General features: G+C 44.6%; 1 protein-coding gene across 4 annotated transcripts; it reads right to left on the bottom strand.

Annotated features, from left to right (window-relative positions):
- Positions 1-11,011: 11,011 nt before the first annotated feature.
- LOC309361374 (uncharacterized protein) lies at positions 11,012-16,757 on the bottom strand. 4 transcript variants are annotated; one of them, XR_014164459.1, is made up of 5 exons: positions 15,698-15,820; positions 14,780-15,134; positions 14,198-14,329; positions 13,138-14,001; positions 11,012-13,027 (listed from the first exon to the last, which is right to left on the bottom strand). XR_014164459.1 is itself a non-coding variant. In XM_081896227.1 (4 exons), exons 2-4 carry the CDS (start codon positions 14,801-14,803, stop codon positions 13,843-13,845), a joined length of 315 nt encoding a protein of 104 aa, XP_081752353.1. In that variant the 5' UTR covers positions 14,804-15,134; positions 16,739-16,757; the 3' UTR covers positions 11,012-13,842. The 4 variants fall into 4 exon arrangements, 3 of the variants coding, with proteins under 3 accessions (XP_081752353.1, XP_081752351.1, XP_081752352.1); XM_081896227.1 differs by lacking the exon at positions 15,698-15,820 and adding an exon at positions 16,739-16,757 and having other exon boundaries at positions 11,012-14,001; XM_081896225.1 differs by having other exon boundaries at positions 11,012-14,001.
- Between the last annotated feature and the right edge of the window lie 1,452 nt (positions 16,758-18,209).

Raw genomic sequence — 18,209 nt, 5'->3', positions numbered from 1 at the left:
AAAATGAGATGGCAAGAATAAATATTGACATCTTGGGCATCAGTGAACTAAAATGAAAGGGAATGGGCGAATTCAGTTCAGATGACCATCATATCTACTACTGTAGGCAAGAATCCCGTAAAAGAAATGGGGTGACCCTCATAGTCAACAAAAGAGTGGCGAAGGCTGTACTGGGATGCAATCTCAAAAATGATAGAATGATCTCCAAGGCAGACCTTTTAACATCACAGTAATCCAAGTTTATGCACCAACCACTGGTGCTGAAGAAACTGAAATTGACCAATACAGGTGGCGCTGTGGGTTAAAGCCTCAGCGCCTAGGACTTGCCGATCGAAAGGTCGGCGGTTCGAATCCCTGCGGTGGGGTGCGCTCCCGCTGCTCGGTTCCAGCGCCTGCCAACCTAGCAGTTTGAAAGCACCTCCGGGTGCAAGTAGATAAATAGGGACCGCTTACCAGCGGGAAGGTAAACGGCGTTTCCGTGTGCGGCTCTGGCTCGCCAGAGCATCGATGTCACGCTGGCCACGTGACCCGGAAGTGTCTCCGGACAGCGCTGGCCCCTGGCCTCTTAAGTGAGATGGGCGCACAACCCCAGAGTCTGTCAAGACTGGCCCGTATGGGCAGGGGTTCCTTTACCTTTACCTTTTATGAAGACTTACAACACCTTATAGAAATGACACCAAAGAAGGATTTCTTCTCATTATTGCGGATTGGAATGCTAAAGTAGGGAGTCAAAAGATAAGAGGAACAACTGGCAAGTTTGGCCTTGGAGTTCAAAATGAAGCAGGGCAAAGGCTAATAGAGTTCTGCCAAGAGAACAAGCTGGCCATCACAAACACACTTTTCCAACAACACAAGAGACGACTCTACACATGGACATCACCAGATGGGCAGCATCGAAATCAGATTGATTATATTCTCTGCAGCCAAAGATGGAGAAGCTCTATACAGTCAGCAAAAACAAGACCTGGAGCTGACTGTGGCTCAGATCATCAGCTTTTTATAGCAAAATTCAAGCTTAAACTGAAGAAAGTAGGAAAAACCACCGGGCCGGTAAGATACAATCTAAGTCAAATCCCTTATGAATACATAGTGGAAGTGAGGAACAGGTTTAAGGATTTAGATTTGGTGGACAGAGTGCCTGAAGAACTATGGAAGGAGGCTCGTAACATTATACAGGAGGCAGCAACTAAAACCATCCCAATGAAAAGGAAATGCAAGAAAGCAAAGTGGCTGTCCAACGAAGCCTTACAAATAGCAGGGGAGAGAAGGCAAGCAAAATGCGAGGGAGATAGTGAAAGATACAGGAAATTGAATGTAGAGTTCCAAAAAATAGCAAGGAGAGACAAGAAGGCCTTCTTAAACGAGCAATGCAAAGAAATAGAGGAAAACAATAGAATGGGAAAAACCAGAGATCTGTTCAATAAAATTGGAGATATGAAAGGAACATTTTGTACAAAGATTACCATAATAAAAGACAAAAGAGGAAAGGACCTAACAGAAGCAGAAGACATCAAGAAGAGGTGGCAAGAATACATAGAGGAATTATACCAGAAAGATATGGATGTCTCGCACACCCCAGGTAGTGTGGTTGCTGACCCTGAGCCAGACATCTTGGAGAGTGAAGTCAAATGGGCCTTAGAAAGCACTGCTAATAACAAGGCCAGTGGAAGTGATGATATTCCAGCTGAACTATTTAAAATTTTAAATGATGATGCTGTTAAGGTGCTACACTCAATATGCCAGCAAATTTGGAAAACTCAGCAGTGGCCAGAGGATTGGAGATCAGTCTACATCCCAATCCCAAAGAAGGGCAATGCCAAAGAATGCTCCAACTACCACACAATTGCACTCATTTCACACGCTAGCAAGGTTATGCTTAAAATTCTACAAGGCAGGCTTAAGCAGTATGTGGACCGAGAACTCCCAGAAGTGCAAGCTGGATTTCGAAGGGGCAGAGGAACCAGAGACCAAATTGCAAACATGTGCTGGATTATGGAGAAAGCTAGAGAGTTCCAGAAAGACATCTACTTCTGCTTCATTGACTATGCAAAAGCCTTTGACTGTGTCGACCACAGCAAACTATGGCAAGTTCTTAAAGAAATGGGAGTGCCTGATCACCTCATCTGTCTCCTGAGAAATCTCTATGTGGGATAAGAAGCTACAGTTAGAACTGGATTTGGAACAACTGACTGGTTCAGGAAAGGAGTATGGCAAGGTTGTATATTGTCTCCCTGCTTATTTAACTTATATGCTGAATTCATCATGCGAAAGGCTGGGCTGGATGAATCCCAAACCGGAATTAAGATTGCTGGAAGAAATATCAACAACCTCAGATATGCAGATGACACAACCTTGATGGCAGAAAGTGAGGAGGAATTAAAGAACCTTTTAATGAGGGTGAAAGAGGAAAGCGCAAAATATGGTCTGAAGTTCAACATCAAAAAAACGAAGATCATGGCCACTGGGCCCATCACCTCCTGGCAAATAGAAGGGGAAGAAATGGAGGCAGTGAGAGATTTTACTTTCTTGGGCTCCATGATTACTGCAGATGGTGACAGCTGTCATGAAATTAAAAGACGCCTGCTCCTTGGGAGAAAGGTGATGGCAAACCTAGACAGCATCTTAAAAAGCAGAGACATCACCTTTCCAACAAAGGTCTGTATAGTTAAAACCATGGTTTTCCCAGTAGTGATGTATAGAAGTGAGAGCTGGACCATAAAGAAGGCTGATTGCCGAAGAATTGATGCTTTTGAGTTGTGGTCTGGAGGAGACTCTTGAGAGTCCCATGGACTGCAAGAAGATCAAACCTATCCATTCTTAAGGAAATTAGCCCTGAATGCTCACTGGAAGGACAGGTCGTGAAGCTGAGGCTCCAATACTTTGGCCACCTCGTGAGAAGAGAAGATTCCCTGGAAAAGACCCTGATGTTGGGAAAGATTGAGAGCACAAGGAGAAGGGGACGACAGAGGATGAGATGATTGGACAGTGTTCTTGAAGCTACAAACACGAGTCTGACCAAACTGCAGCACAATAAATCCAAATAAATGGTGTAACGTTGGAAAGTGTCTATCACTTCTCCTACCTGGGCAGTTAAATTTTCACAAGGGCAGACTGGTGATGAAATCCAGCACCGCCTGAGCTCTGTGAGTGCAGCTTTCTTTTAACTGAAGTGCAGTGTTTGAGGACTGGGACATTCGCAGGGAAACCAAAATGCTTGTTTAGAAAGCTCTTGTGTATGCTTGTGAAACATGGACGACATATAAATGCCATCTCCAACTGCTCGAAAGATTCCATCAACGGTGTCTCCAAAAAAAATTGAACATAACTTGGGAAGACAGGCGAATGAATGGCAGTGTACCGGATGAAGCAAAGATCACCAGTGCTGAGGCAATGGTTCTTCAACATCAACTTCGTTGGACTGGTCATGTTGTGCGGATACCTGATTATCATCTTCCAAAGGTAAAGGTAAAGGTAAAGGTACCCCTGCCCGTACGGGCCAGTCTTGACAGACTCTGGGGTTGTGCGCCCATCTCACTTAAGAGGCCAGGGGCCAGCGCTGTCCGGAGACACTTCCGGGTCACATGGCCAGTGTGACATCGCTGCTCTGGCGAGCCAGAGCCGCACACGGAAACGCCGTTTACCTTCCCGCTGGTAAGCGGTCCCTATTTATCTACTTGCACCCGGAGGTGCTTTCGAACTGCTAGGTTGGCAGGCGCTGGGACCGAGCAGCGGGAGCGCACCCCGCAGCAGGGATTCGAACCGCCGACCTTTCGATCAGCAAGCCCTAGGCGCTGAGGCTTTAACCCACAGCGCCACCTGTGTCCCAATATCATCTTCCAAAGCAACTACTCTATTCCGAACTTAAAAATGGAAAGCGTAATGTTGGTGCTCAACAAATGAGGTTTAAAGACTGTCTCAAGGCAAATCTTAAAAAATGTAGTATAAACACCAACAATTGGGAAACACTTGCCTGTGAGAACAGTCTATACCAAAGGTGTCATGGGCTTTGAAGACACTCAAACTCAGGATGCAAGGGAGAAACATGCTAAGAGGAAGGCACACTTGGCAAATCCACACCGTGATCAACTCCCGCCCGGAAACGTATGACCCCACTGTGGAAGGATGTGTGGATCCAGAATTGGCCTCCACAGTCACTTACAGACTCAATGTTAAGACTGTATTCATGGAAGATAATCTTACTCAGCTACACAGAAGAAGAAGGTGGGGATCCCAGGACTAGGTCAGAGACAATGTGCTGGAGAGGAGTCTCAATGAAGAATTTTTAACCAAGCATCTGTTTTTCTTTATTATTTTTTAAAACTTATTTATTGATTTTTCACAAAAAACTTTACAAATGTTAACATAAACTGTAAGTTACTTTATGTATTTTCTTCCCATCCTCCCCTTACATGGTTTCCATATTTACCCATCTATATCTATATCTATATCGAAAGAATTCCAGTTATAAAGAAATAAATTGATACAAAGGAAAAAGGGGTGTGTGTGGGGGGAAAAAACAACGATGCATATAAAAAAGAAAATATTTAAAAATGCAATATAATATACTCTCATACATTCTTACATAAATTGATAGTTATTTACCCTTGAATGCAGCATATTTCTCCTATACTATTCAATACATTCATTTCAATCTCCTCTCTCTTTTAAGCCTGATAGCACCCTCAAGGAGTTTGTTGTATGTGCCCCAGCTCTTGTTCACATTTAATTTATTGACTGGCCCTGCTTCAGTGGGGGACACCCACCATGGTGACTTTTTCTCCAGGGCCTTTTTCATTCTTGCCCAAACACTATATATGTTCTTCTGTAGAACACAGTTGAGGAAGCTGTTGCTCATACTTCAAGTCCTTCTGCGTTCTGTAGAACACAGTTGAGGAAGCTGTTGCTCATACTTCAAGTCCTTCTTGCGTTTTAACCTTGCTGTAGTAAATACTCAGTAAAAAGTGTCTAATCCCCAATGTCACCATAAGGGTGTGGATCGAGGTTGCAGACGGCGTCTTTGCTGAGCCTCCTTTCCCGGCAGATGACATTCTTGTGTGGGTCTTCTTGCTTCCAGAGGCCTCCTCTCAGGCTCCAGTCGATAGGCTGCCATTTTCCAGCGTGGATTCATCGTTCCATGCCGGAAAGACAGAAAGGAGGTTCTGTTAGAAGGGTACTGAGTATTAGTAACGTTAGACCCTCTTGTTGCCCCAGAAATTACCACCATTGATGGTGAATAAATTATAAAAAGGAGGCTTTTCCCCACACCCAATCATTTTTATTATTTTTTTCTAAATATCTTAAACACAATAGAGCTTAACAATATTATTGTCCTTTAAATCTATATCTTATCCGAATTAACTTCCCTCCACCCCTTTTCTGGCTTCTCTACATTGCTCTTACTTAAGCGTGATTACTATGTATACATTCTATAAATGTCTATAATTCCTTAATAATTTTTTGTATTATACTTTAGACATACATTCCTTATTATATTACAGCATTACATCTTGTAGCCTAACCAAATGTTTACAATAATCGTTATGAGTTTTATTTCAGTACTGTGAGTTTCTTTATTTATGTACACTTTTCTCTAAGTATACCATAAATTTGGACCATTCTTTTTTTAATTTCTCATTGTCCTGCTGTCGGATTCTTCCAGTTAGCCTTGCTATTTCCACATACTTCAATAATAATAATAATAATAATAATAATAATAATAATAATAATAATAATAATAATTTATTATTTATACCCCGCCCATCTGGCTGGGCTTCCCCAGCTACTCTGGGCGGTTTCCAGGAAATATTAAAATACTGTGATACATCAAACATTAAAAGCCTCCCTAAACTGGGCTGCCTTCAGATGTCTTCTAAAAGTCTGGTAGTTGTTGTTCTCTTTGACATCTGATGGGAGGGCGTTCCACAGGGAGGGCGCCACTACCGAGAAGGCCCTCTGCCTGGTTCCCTGTAACTTGGCTTCTCGCAGTAAGGGAACCGCCAGAAGGCCCTTGGTGCTGGACCTCAGTGTCCGGGTAGAATGATGGGGGTGGAGACGCTCCTTCAGATATACTGGACCGAGGCCGTTTAGGGCTTTAAAGGCCAGCACCAACACTTTGAATTGTGCTCGGAAACGTACTGGGAGCCAATGTAGGTCTTTCAAGACTGGTGTTATATGGTCTCGGCGGCCACTCCCAGTCACCAGTCTAGCTGCCGCATTCTGGATTAGTTGTAGTTTCTGGGTCACCTTCAAAGGTAGCCCCATGTAGAGCGCATTGCAGTAGCCCAAGCAGGAAATAACCAGAGCATGCACCACTCTTGCGAGGCAGTCCGCAGGCAGATAGGGTCTCAGCCTACATACCAGATGGAGCTGATAAACAGCTGCCCTGGACACAGATTTGACCTGTGCCTCCATGGACAGCTGTGAGTCCAAAATGACTCCCAGGCTGTGCACCTGGTCCTTCAGGGGCACAGTTACTCCATTTAGGACCAGGGAATCCTCGACACCTGCCCGCCTCCTGTCCCCCCAAAACAGTACTTCTGTCTTGTCAGGATTCAACCTCAATCTGTTAGCTGCCATCCATCCTCCAACCGCGTCCAGACACTCACACAGTCCCATGGTGAGACCTGAATCCCGACTGGAAGGGATCCAAATGGTCCGCTTCTTCCAGGCGTGCCTGGAGTTGTTCAGCAACCACTCGCTCAATCACCTTGCCCAAGAATGGAAGATTTGAGACTGGGCGCTAGTTGGCCATCGTGGCCGCATCTAAAGATGGTTTTTTAAGAAGCGGTTTAATAACCGCCTCTTTCAGCGGGTCTGGGAAGGCTCCCTCACGGAGGGAAGCATTCACCATCTCACGAAGCCCATCGCCCAGCCCTTCCCGGCTAGCTTTTATAAGCCAGGATGGGCAAGGAGACAGGTGGTTGGTTTCACTCGTCCAAGCAGCCTGTCCACATCCTCGGAGTTAACAGATTGGAATTGATCCCACACAACTTGACTAGACAGGACTCTAGCACTCTCCCACCCCAGCCTTGCTCCCACGGTGGAGTCTACCTCTTTCCGAATCTGAGCGACTTTATCTGCAAAAAACTTTGCAAAATCATTGCAGGAGATCATGTGGCCCGTACTGGGCCCCGATGGAGCAGGTGGTTCCGCTAAATTGTGAATCACCTGAAAAAGTCTCCTGCTGCTGTTTTCTGCAGATGCAATAGAGGCGGTGAAGAAAGTCTTCTTTGCTGTGGCTACCGCCACTTGGTAGGCTCAACATTGAGCTCTAACCCATGTCCGGTCAATAGCCCTGGTTAACTCCACATTCCAGCGGGCCACCAGGGAATCAGCTGAAAGGCCATCAACATGGGATAAATCATCTCCTACTACTCTCTGGAACCCATTTGGATCCATTAAGTGGCAGGGGCGGATCATCTGAATCGGTCCCACCTCCCTGCAGAGGGGAAGGGTCCCAGTTGCACCAGGAAGTAATCTGACCATGGCACTTCTTTCATTTCGCTTTTACTTAGTGTTAGATCACCAACATCCATAGAAGTAAACACCAGGTCCAAGGCATGTCCATGGCTATGGGTTGGGCCAGACTTATTAAGGGACAGCCCCATGGAGGCCATGCTTTCTGTTGCCATTCTTCAATTGTTGGAATATACTGTTGTTTCCATCTCTGTGCGAGGAGTAGTCTTCCTCCAGTTGTGGCATACAGGAAGAATTTCTGATCTTCCTTTTTAATGTCCTCTCCAACCATTCCTAGCAAAAATGCCTCCGGTTTTTATAAAAGGTGTACCTAAATATCTTTTTAAACTCATTATATACACTATCCCAAAAAGTCTTCACCTTGTCACACAACCACATGTGGAGAAAATTTCCCTCTTTTACAGTGCATTTCCAACAGTTCTTATTTTTCATTTTGTACATCTTTGCTAGTTTGGTGGGTGTTAAGTACCACCTATACATCATTTTTAACAAATTCTCTTTTAAGGTCATGGATGCAGTAAATTTTATTCCTAAATTCCATAGTTGTCCATTTCTCATACTCGATATTATATCCTAGGTCCATTGCCCACTTAATCATGACCTCCTTAATTTCTTCATCTTTTGTATGCCATTCCAACAAAAATTAATATACTTTAGACAACATCTTTGTACAACCTTGTAATACCCCAATCTCCAGTACTGAGCTATCATGATTAAATCCATATTATTTTTTTATCTTTAAGGAATACATCATTAATTTTGTGATATTCCATGCACTCTGACAATCTAGTTTTAGTTCTGATTTTGATTATATTATTGTCTTCTTTCAACAAATCTCTATAGGTTATCCAATCTCCTTTCATGTTAATTTTTTTAAATGAAAAGGCTTCCTGTGGTGACAACCACCATGGTGTTTTCCTTTCAAACAAGTCTTTATATCTCACCTATACTTCATATAATGGTATTTTTATAATATGATTTAAGAAATCCTGATGTACTTTGACCTTTCCATACCAAAGATATGCGTGCCACCCAAACCTGTTTGCAAACCCTTCCAGGTCTAGAACATTGGTGTTATAAAGTTTCATCCATTCCCTCAACCAAGTTATAGAGGCAGCTTCATAACAGAGTTTGAGGGCAGGTAGGGAGAATCCACCTCTTTCTTTTCTATCAGTTAATAACTTAAATTTTATCCTGGGCTTCTTCCCTTGCCACACAAACCTTGAGATTGTTTTCTGCCATTCCTTAAACGGTCCTAATCCTGTAATTACTGGGATGGTTTGAAACAAGTATACAGTGGTACCTCGAGTTACATATGCTTCAGGTTACATACGCTTCAGGTTACAGTCTCTGCTAACCCAGAAATAGTGCTTCAGGTTAAGAACTTTGCTTCAAGATGAGCAGAAATCGTGCAGCAGCAGCGCAGCAGCAGCAGGAGGATCCATTAGCTAAAGTGGTGCTTCAGGTTAAGAACAGTTTCAGGTTAAGAACGGACCTCCAGAACAAATTAAGTACATAACCAGAGGTACCACTGTAATGGTTTGGGTAGCACCTTCATTTTAACCACAGCTATTCTTCCCCAGATTGACACTTTCAGTCTACTCCATATGTCTAAATTTATTTTGATTTCTTTCCATATTATTACATAATTGTCTTTAAATAGATTTATATTCTTTGGAGATAACCATATACCTAAATTTTTAACTTTCTTTACTACCTTGATTTCCATTTTCTTCTGTAGTTGGTCTATTAATTCCTCATTCATATTTTGTTTTAGATTTATTAATTTTAAATCCTGCTAGAGATCCAAATTCTTCAATTATTTGCAGCGCTACTATCCCGCTCATTTGGGGTTCTTGTAATGTTACAACTAGGTCGTCGGCAAAAGCCTTCAGCTTATATTATTTTATTCCTAATATTACTCCCGTAACAGCTCTTGTAAGTCTTAATTTTTGTAACAATACCTCAAGCACAGATATGAACAATAAGGGTGACAATGGGCACCCTTGTCTGGTGCCCTTTGATATTTGAAAACTCTCTGATAATACATTATTTACAATGAGTTTCGCATTCTGCTCTTTATGTTGTTGTTTAGTCGTGTCCCGACTCTTCGTGACCCCATGGACCAGAGCACGCCAGCCACTTCTGTCTTCCACTGCCTCCCGCAGTTTAGTCAAACTCATGCTGGTAGCTTTGAGAACACTATCCAATCACCTCGTCCTCTGTCGTCCCCTTCTCCTTGTGCCCTCCATCTTTCCCAACATCAGGGTCTTTTCCAGAGAGTCTCCTCTTCTCATGAGGTGGCCAAAGTATTGGAGTCTCAGCTTCAGGATCTGTCCTTCCAATGAGCACTCAGGGCTGATTTCCTTAAGAATGGATAGATTTGATCTTTTTGCAGTCCATGGGACTGTCAAGAGTCTCCTCCAGCACCATAATTCAAAAGCATCAATTCTTCAGCGATCAGCCTTCTTTATCGTCCAGCTTTCACTTCCATACATCACTACTGGGGAAACCATAGCTTTAACTATATGGACCTTTGTTGGCAAGGTGATGTCTCTGCTTTTTAAGATGCTGTCTAGGTTTGTCATTGCTTTTCTCCCAAAAAGCAGGCGTTTTTTAATTTTGTGGCTGCTGTCACCATCTGCCGTGATCATGGAGCCCAAGAAGGTAAAATCTCTCACTGCCTTCATTTCTTCCCCTTCTGGTGATGGGACCAGTGGCCATGATCTTCGTGGTGTTTTTTTTTATGTTGAGCTCCAAACCATATTTTGCGCTCTCCTCTTTCACCCTCATTAAAAGGTTCTTTAATTCCTCCTCACTTTCTGCCATCAAGGTTGTGTCATCTGCATATCTGAGGTTGTTGATATTTCTTTCGGCAATCTTAATTCCGGCTAGGGATTCATCCAGCCCAGCCTTTCGCCTGATGAATTCAGCATATAAGTTAAATAAGCAGGGAGGCAATATACAGCCTTGTCATACTCCTTTATCATACTGCTTGTCGTACTGCTCTTTATATATTGCATCAATTCCTTTCATAAAATTCTCCCCCAGACCCATCATTTTCAAATTCTTTTTCATAAAGTACCAAGAGACGTTATCAAATGTGAAGGAGGCTTTTTATAACAGAGAAATGGAACCAAACTTCTGCTGGGGGGCGGTTGCCTGCTTCCCCCACTCAAGAGGATTGCAGAGAGTCCTGCAAGGACCAGGACCCTGGGCAAGCAGGCAGCATTGGCAACACCTGCTGCCCCAGCTAGGCATACACCAACAGCTGGGGCAGCTGCATGAAGTCTCCCTGCCTGGCGGGGGCAACACCAAAGGAGTTTGTCTCTTTGGTGGTGGCACTTCAGGGATGGAATGAGGGCATGGGTCAGCCCCTTTGTGTTAAAATTATTGTTTTAATGGGGGTGGATGCTATTTGCTTTAAAGGGTGGGATTGTTTTAAATGTGGTATGTCAATTTGGATTTGTGGTCTGGAGTATTGTTTAGGGGCTTTTTTATGGTTTATCAGTGTGTATATATTAGTCTTGCTGTTTTATTTTTATTATTTGTTATTATGAATTTTGTGCACTGATTATTTTTATTATGTATTTTGTGCTTCGTATACTGTAACTTCCCATGCAGTTTTGTGCTATGGCTATGACGTTCAGTAGAGGATCATAACTAACCTCTACTGGGTTGTTGGGAAAATGAAATGAGATACCGTAACTCTGTGCAAAGCTGCAAACAAAGCAAAGTGACCTTACCAGATGCAGTCTATTATGTAATGTGCAATCCAGAAAGCGGTTGTTCCATAATATGCACATGGGCAACCAGACCACAGGAGCTTTCAGCCAGCATCTTCAGGCATTCCTCCCCCAGCTCCCTGGAGAGGTTGGCTAGCTCTACCGGGTGCATCAGCTCTGCGAGGACATCAGCTTTTCAAGTATGTCACCAGATGCCAAGGAAATAAACAACTATCTGACTTTTAGGAGACATCTGAAGGCAGCCCTGTTTAGGGAACTTTTTAACATTTGCGTTTTTAATACCCTGTTGGAAGCCACCCAGAGTGCCTGGGGAGGCCTGGCCAGATGGACGGGGTATAAGTATTATTATTATTATTATTATTATTATTATTATTATTATTATTATTCTGCATAAGGGAGGAAATTTAGCAGTAACAGCCACCGAACCAAAGGGTCCTATACAAAGGAGAGAATCTTTTCAAAGATCTGAAAAGTCCAACAGTTTTTCTTTTAGCACAGACCCTTCACCATTCTGCCTGCAAACAGTGCTTGGCTGTGATTCAAATCTAAATCCCTCCCTCTCCCTCTGAGCATCACTTGCCATGTCAGAGTCCAAAAGCAGGGATATCCCTTTGAGGCTGAGCAGACTTGGGCGTGATCATGTTGCAGCCAGGTAAGAAGGTTGTCTAGTGCTTGCTTGCAGGGATAGACTCACATTTGGTAGCTAAGCAGCTCAAGAGACCCAAAGAGAAAGAAACTCTTTGGTGGTGGGATAGTACAAAACATTTCCTTGTACAAAACATGTCCCAATGGAGGTTTAGACGGGTTCTCGTTTTATCCAACATCTGTAGTCTTACAGATGGAGAGTTGGATCCAACTATGTTTTGTGCTGAGCAAACCCACTGAAGTGAATGGACATAAGTTCATCATGTACATCAAATCCAATGGGTCTACTCTGAAGAGAACTAAAACTGGAGACAATTTGGAGGCTCAAAGTAGCCTTGACGTGAGCCGCAGAATATTTAAGGTAAATGAGTACATAGTAGGGGTGAGGTCCAAATTCCGAGGGGGGCATGTTGGGGAACCCCCATTGAGGTTGCCGTCTAAATTGGGGAGGGTGGATGTCTGCTATCTGCATCCAGAGGAAAGACATTAAATGTGGAACCTTGGGAACAATACTTCTTGGAGCCAGCCATAACAACGTTACTGGAGGGCCTTTTGTAGGAGATTACAATTGCCCCTCCACTGGCAAAGATCTCATCAATAAAGATGCCTTTGCTACGTTCTATTGGGCAGAGACCTTGCTTGGCTTTGCAGTCTCTTCAATGTGGCATGACTGTGGCATGGGGATCAAGAATAGGGCCTTGGGGGACTCTCTGCTGTTGGCGGGAACAAAAGAGTCGAAACCAAGCAGGGGCCTCCTTGCTCCAGCCATTTTCTCCTGTGTCAGTACCCCAAACCAGAACACCAAGAACCAAACTGGAAAACCACATTTACAAGGCTCCCCCAGAAGTTGATATTTCCAGAAATTATGAATTATGCAGATCTGCCTTGACATGCAAACAGAATCAAATTCCTTCCGCATCCTTGCTCCCTAGTAGCCACTTGAAGGATAGTCTCCCTTGGAAAATCAAGCTGGACCAGAAAACCCCAGAAGCTGAAGGAAAAGGGACTCCATTTGTCCCTTTGTGATGTGCTACTCAGTTGAGGAATTCCTGGGCATGCAGGAAGTTGGCAGCTATCAGCAGCTGTGGAAAGTGATGGCGCACAGGTACCTTGTATTCATCAATCCTAAGGATGGTGTGCAACAGGCTGGTCAGGTGTTGCTGGGAGAGAGAGAAGTGCAAGTCACTTTCCCTGCTTTTCTGCAGAATACAGAAACCCCTTGATATTACTCTGGGGAGAAGAAGCCAGAAAGCAGGGGATTCGTCCTTACCACAGCGGTAGCAGTCTCTGCCAAGGAGCTCTGATGCAGCTGCTCAGCCTTCAGATGGAGTAGTTGTTGTTGGTCAGCCAAAACCTCCTGCCATATTCTCTTGCAGGCACAGCAACAGTCAGATCTCTTGGCTCAGGGATGGCACATTATTGCACGGAGGGGACCATTTGGTTCTCTGAACAGTGGTGCGGGGGCCAGAAAGGCGCTTTGCCTCTAAACCTGACCCCTCCACAGGTGGTCCAGCTCCATCAGGAACTCTACTGCTTGCTGCTATGCCACAGAGAGAGGAAATGGCTTGGTCTTCCCTGGTCTCCTGCACTCCAGAAGGATCCCTCAGTGATCTGGATCAGCCCCTCTGTGCTGCTGCATCTCTGCAGATGGCAAAAAGAGAGAGGGGAAACCTGCACCAATCTCACCCCTTACTGCCTCGCCTAGAGGACAGAGGCCTGTCCCTGCCTTCTCGCATTCTGCTCTGTTGCTCTTCCTGTTAAAGGACCTAATCCTGGCTATGGTACCATAGTGGGAGCCCTCCAAATCCTCTGTCTGTTGCCATAAGGCAGCAAATCAGCTGGGAATCCAGAGGGAGGAAGAAATTTGGAGACTGGCTGCTGACACTGTAAGGACCAGGTTCTCCAGCTGTCTGGCCTCCCCCCTCAATGAGAGAGTTACTTTCTGAGCAAGCCCTGCAGATTCCCAACATCTCACTTAGGCCGGTAGAAGCTTGAGTGCCCCATACATGAAAGGAAATTGGAGGAGGTGTTCAACCACTTTCTCCAGGTGATGATAAGCTAAGATAGCCACTTCTCCGCTCTCCACTGTAGACCTTGGAGTGATCTTCTGGAAGACCTCCAGCAGCACCGCCACCTGTCAGAGATGAAGGAGAGGGTCACTCAGATAGTACCAGGAAGTGGGGCTGTCTCAGGAACCTTGGGCTGAGGTTCTTGTTCTGACATTGTGAGGCCCCTCCCAACAAACATGTATCATGGCCACCCAATGGCATGAGGTGGACTCCCCTACTTCAAGGCGGAGATTCTTCTCTCCTACACTGGCAGCACCTTACCTCCACAGCTTTGCCGCTGAACTCTTGCAGCAAGTGGGAGATGTCCAAGGGCTCAAAAGTGCTCTCAGCAGCAAGGTCACTGGCCAGGAAGCATTTGGCCTCCAAGAGCTGCTCCACAGGAAAGAAGGTGACCTGAAACAAGAGATAAAAGTCAGAGATATCCACAGGGAGAACTCATTCGTTCGTTCGTTCGTTCGTTCGTTCGTTCATTCGTTCATTCAGAGCATTTGTACTCTTCAGCCAAAAAGGCTCTCAGAGAGGCTTATATGAAATATGTTTTTCCCTTTCCCTTTCAAACAACAATAAAAAAGTTAGTATCCGTTATGTAGAAATATCAATTAACCCTTTCCCAGATTCACATATTTCTTTAATGCCAAACAGCATATAGAATGCTATTTAAAATAAGATTCAACCAACTACAATATAGATTACTAAATTTTCCTTTACAGCATTCATTCTCCCCTTCTAAAATATTTGCCCAAAAAGTTTCCTTTGACCTTTGATAGCTATTTGTCAGACTTGATGATACCATTATTCTACGTTCTAAAGCTAAGTCTTCTGGAAATGCCAACTTTCACTTACCTCCAGGAGTCTCTGAGATGCCATATTCTAATCTAAATAAGCAAGGGTCACTACAGCAAACCTCTGCCAACCTCTTGACGCTGAGGATGCCAGAACCTCAGTTCAAACAGTCACAGCCTCCGTTGCTTGGTGCCATGGAACGCACGGCCAGCATGCCAGGATTCCAGGAGAGTCCATGTGGCCGAGTGGTTAGAGTGCTGAGCTTGGACCTGGGAGAGCAGGGCTCAATTTCCCGCTCAGCCATGAGACACACTGGGTGATCTTGGGCTAGCCACTCCCTCTCAGCCTAACCGGCTTGGCAGGGTTGTTGTCAGGAGAAGATGGGGAGAAGGAGAAATACGGACGTCACCTTGAGCTGTTTGGAATAAAAGAGGGATATACTGTAAATGTCATAAACAGATCCATAAAATACTAATTGTGAAACGCTTACCCATACCAGTTGCACAGTATTTCTTCAACAGAATTTTGTACAGTAGTACCTCGGGTTAAATACTTAATTCGTTCCGGAGGTCTGTACTTAACCTGAAACTGTTCTTAACCTGAAGCACCACTTTAGCTAAAGGGGCCTCCTGCTGCTGCCGCACCGCCGGAGCATGATTTCTGTTTTCAACCTGAAGCAAAGTTCTTAACCTGAAGCACTATTTCTGGGTTAGAGGAGTCTGTAACCTGAAGTGTATGCAACCCGAGGTACCACTGTACAGTACTTGATAGTTTCCTACACCAGACGGAGATCACTTCCAACTTGCCTGCATTTGGGCTCAGCCGCAAGATAGAATAGCCACAAGAAGAATAGTAAAAAAAAGTAAGTGAGTAATAATAGAAAAGGTGTAAAACTGAATAAAAAAAATAAAAGTAATGAGTAAAAAAAGGGGTTTGTGTATATGATTAAAGAATATACTGGTAGTAATTTTGACTCACAGACCATTTTAATTTCACTGGTTGTCAGATCCCTGGGTAAAGGCTAAGGCGGTATTCCCTTCTATGGTTCAGGCCTCCTGCAAGGGTGCTTTTACAGTTCTTCACAGAAAAAGAAAGAAGAAAAAGAAGAAATGATTTAAAAAAAACACCACCAGGATAAATATATATATATATATATATATATATATATATATATATATATATATATATAAATAAAAATAGCTGGGGAGGGCCCATGCTGTGTATGTATTCCCCTGTGGTGGCCTCTGCAGTTTCCCCCTGAGCCCCGGCCTACTCTTGTCAGGCCAGCTGCCAGAAAGTTAGGCCTGGGTCTGGTCTAGGCTACGCCAAGCAATTATTTGCGGCCTTCCTGGCCCTCCTGGTACTTTCCAATCTCCTTTTGGTGTCGGTGGAGGCAGCAGCAGTGGTAAGCTGGTGTTCGGCTGGTGGGGGACTACTTTTTTCTTTCTGCTTTGTTTCTGTTCAGCTCCAGGCCCCAGAGCTCCACTGGGCTGTTGGTCAGGTGCTCCCAGTCCCAGCACAGCCAAGGTCACCGGGGGGGGGGGCGGCCTCTGGGCGACTTTCCTGGCTGACGCACCAGATGTCCCCGGCTCCCCTCCTGCGGCAGCGGTTTGGACAGCTTGGGGACCAGCCAGGCAGTGCAGTTGGTGTTGGCTGTCTTCAGGAGCTCCACACACCCGTAGCGCCTGCCATCTTGCCCTGCTAGAAGTCCTTCAGATATTTTCAGATATACTTGATAGTTTCCTACGCTAGACGGAGAAGATCACTTCCAACTTGACTGCATTTGGATTCAGCCGCAAGATTGAAAGCATATGCTTTATATTAACCGCATCCTAGTATGGGAACAAGCTGGCTTGTTTCAACAAACGCTACCACCCTCCATACCATCCAACATTTCTCAGATGAAAACAGGGACATCCTATTATACACCCAGCCCACGCCCCCTATGTGTTTCATCAAACTGCTGGTGGAAAATGGGGGAAAGAGCAGGGCTAGCTGAGCTGCACCAGTGGGACTTACTTTTAAGTAAGGTTCAAAGCCTGGTTCAAAGCTTGAACTTCAAACTGTGCATTGTTCAAGCTGTAAGCTCCACCAAGTTCAAATGCAAGCGTGCTCACGTCATTCAAGTCAGTGAGAGAACACAAAAGGATCTGCAACCCTTTCAAACAGTTAAAAGTAGGAATTTCAAAACCCACAGGCTTCCAAGGAATAACACTAAAAATGCTGGTTCTGACCTCCTTAATTTCTGCTTGTCACACATCAGTTAAAGGGACACTAACTCTGCCAGTGCATCAGGGTGGGGGTGGAGGGGGAGAGGTGCCAGTCTATACGCTCAATGTTACCTTTGCACATGTATACACATCATGATGGCACACATACACACATGCTAGAAGGGGATTGACACAGGCAACACGCCTACAGCTCAGTTGCCATGCCTGATTCCTATCAACAGAACTCAGACGGAAAACACACACACACACTTCTGAGTCTGTTACAGCACCCTCATGCTCACAGCCTTGTGTTAGCACTTTCAAAGACGAACACATTTATTTGCAACCTCAAAAGGGGTTAATTAAAAAGCTCAAGACACTTATTTGCAACACCAGCCCAACAGAGATTATGCAATGGCCAGTCTTTTAAAGACCCACAAAATGTAGAATCATAGAATCGGAGAGTTTGAAGGGTCCCTGGGGCTCATCTAGTCCAACCCCCTGAAATGCACCAAGAGCTGCAGTTCTGCAGCAAGCAGGGAAACTAGAAACCAAATCCCCACTCAGCCATAGTGGCCACTAAGAGATCTTGGGCCACTCACTCACTCTCAGATGAACCTCCTTCACAGGCTTGTTGGAATAATAACAGGGCAGGAGGAAGCTATAGATGGCCCCCTGAGTTCCTTGGAGTTCAAGGAGGAGCATAGGAAGCTGCAGTGTTCTGCAGTGTTTGCGGCAAACATGAAAGCAGCACAAAAAGGAGACCAATACGGTGCCATGGATCAAACGTGGGGCTTTCTGCATGCAAAGCAGGTGTTCTGCCATCAAGCTTTGCTCTTTCTTCAAATACACGGAGCCTGTGCAGTTTTCCATTTTGGTTGGAAGAGACCCAGAGTGTCATCTTGTGCAACCCCCTGCAATGCAAGCCTCAATGTATTCAATATGTGTTTCTTAAATACAGTGGTACCTTGGTTTAAAAACAGTCCTGTTTAAGAATGATTCAGTTTACGAACTCTGCAAAACCGGAAGTAGTGTCCCGGTTTGTGAACTTTATCTCGGTCTAAGAACGGAATCTGAATGGTGGAAGGGCACCGGTGGCGGGAGGCCTCATTAGGGAAAGCATGCCTCGGTTTAAGAACGGTTTCAGTTTAAGAACGGACTACCGCAACGGATTAAGTTTGTAAACTGAGGTACCACTGTATGCATATTTTAACTGCTGATTTTATTAATGTTTTGATTCTTTTAGGACTATTTGTTTTCAACTTCTGGCTTCTTTTTGG

The sequence above is a fragment of the Podarcis melisellensis genome (genome assembly GCF_964234715.1).
Source record: "Podarcis melisellensis genome assembly, chromosome: Z".
NCBI classification, from domain to species: domain Eukaryota; kingdom Metazoa; phylum Chordata; class Lepidosauria; order Squamata; family Lacertidae; genus Podarcis; species Podarcis melisellensis.
The sequence above is the reverse complement of the archived record's forward strand: the minus strand, read 5'-3'. Positions and strand labels throughout refer to the sequence as shown.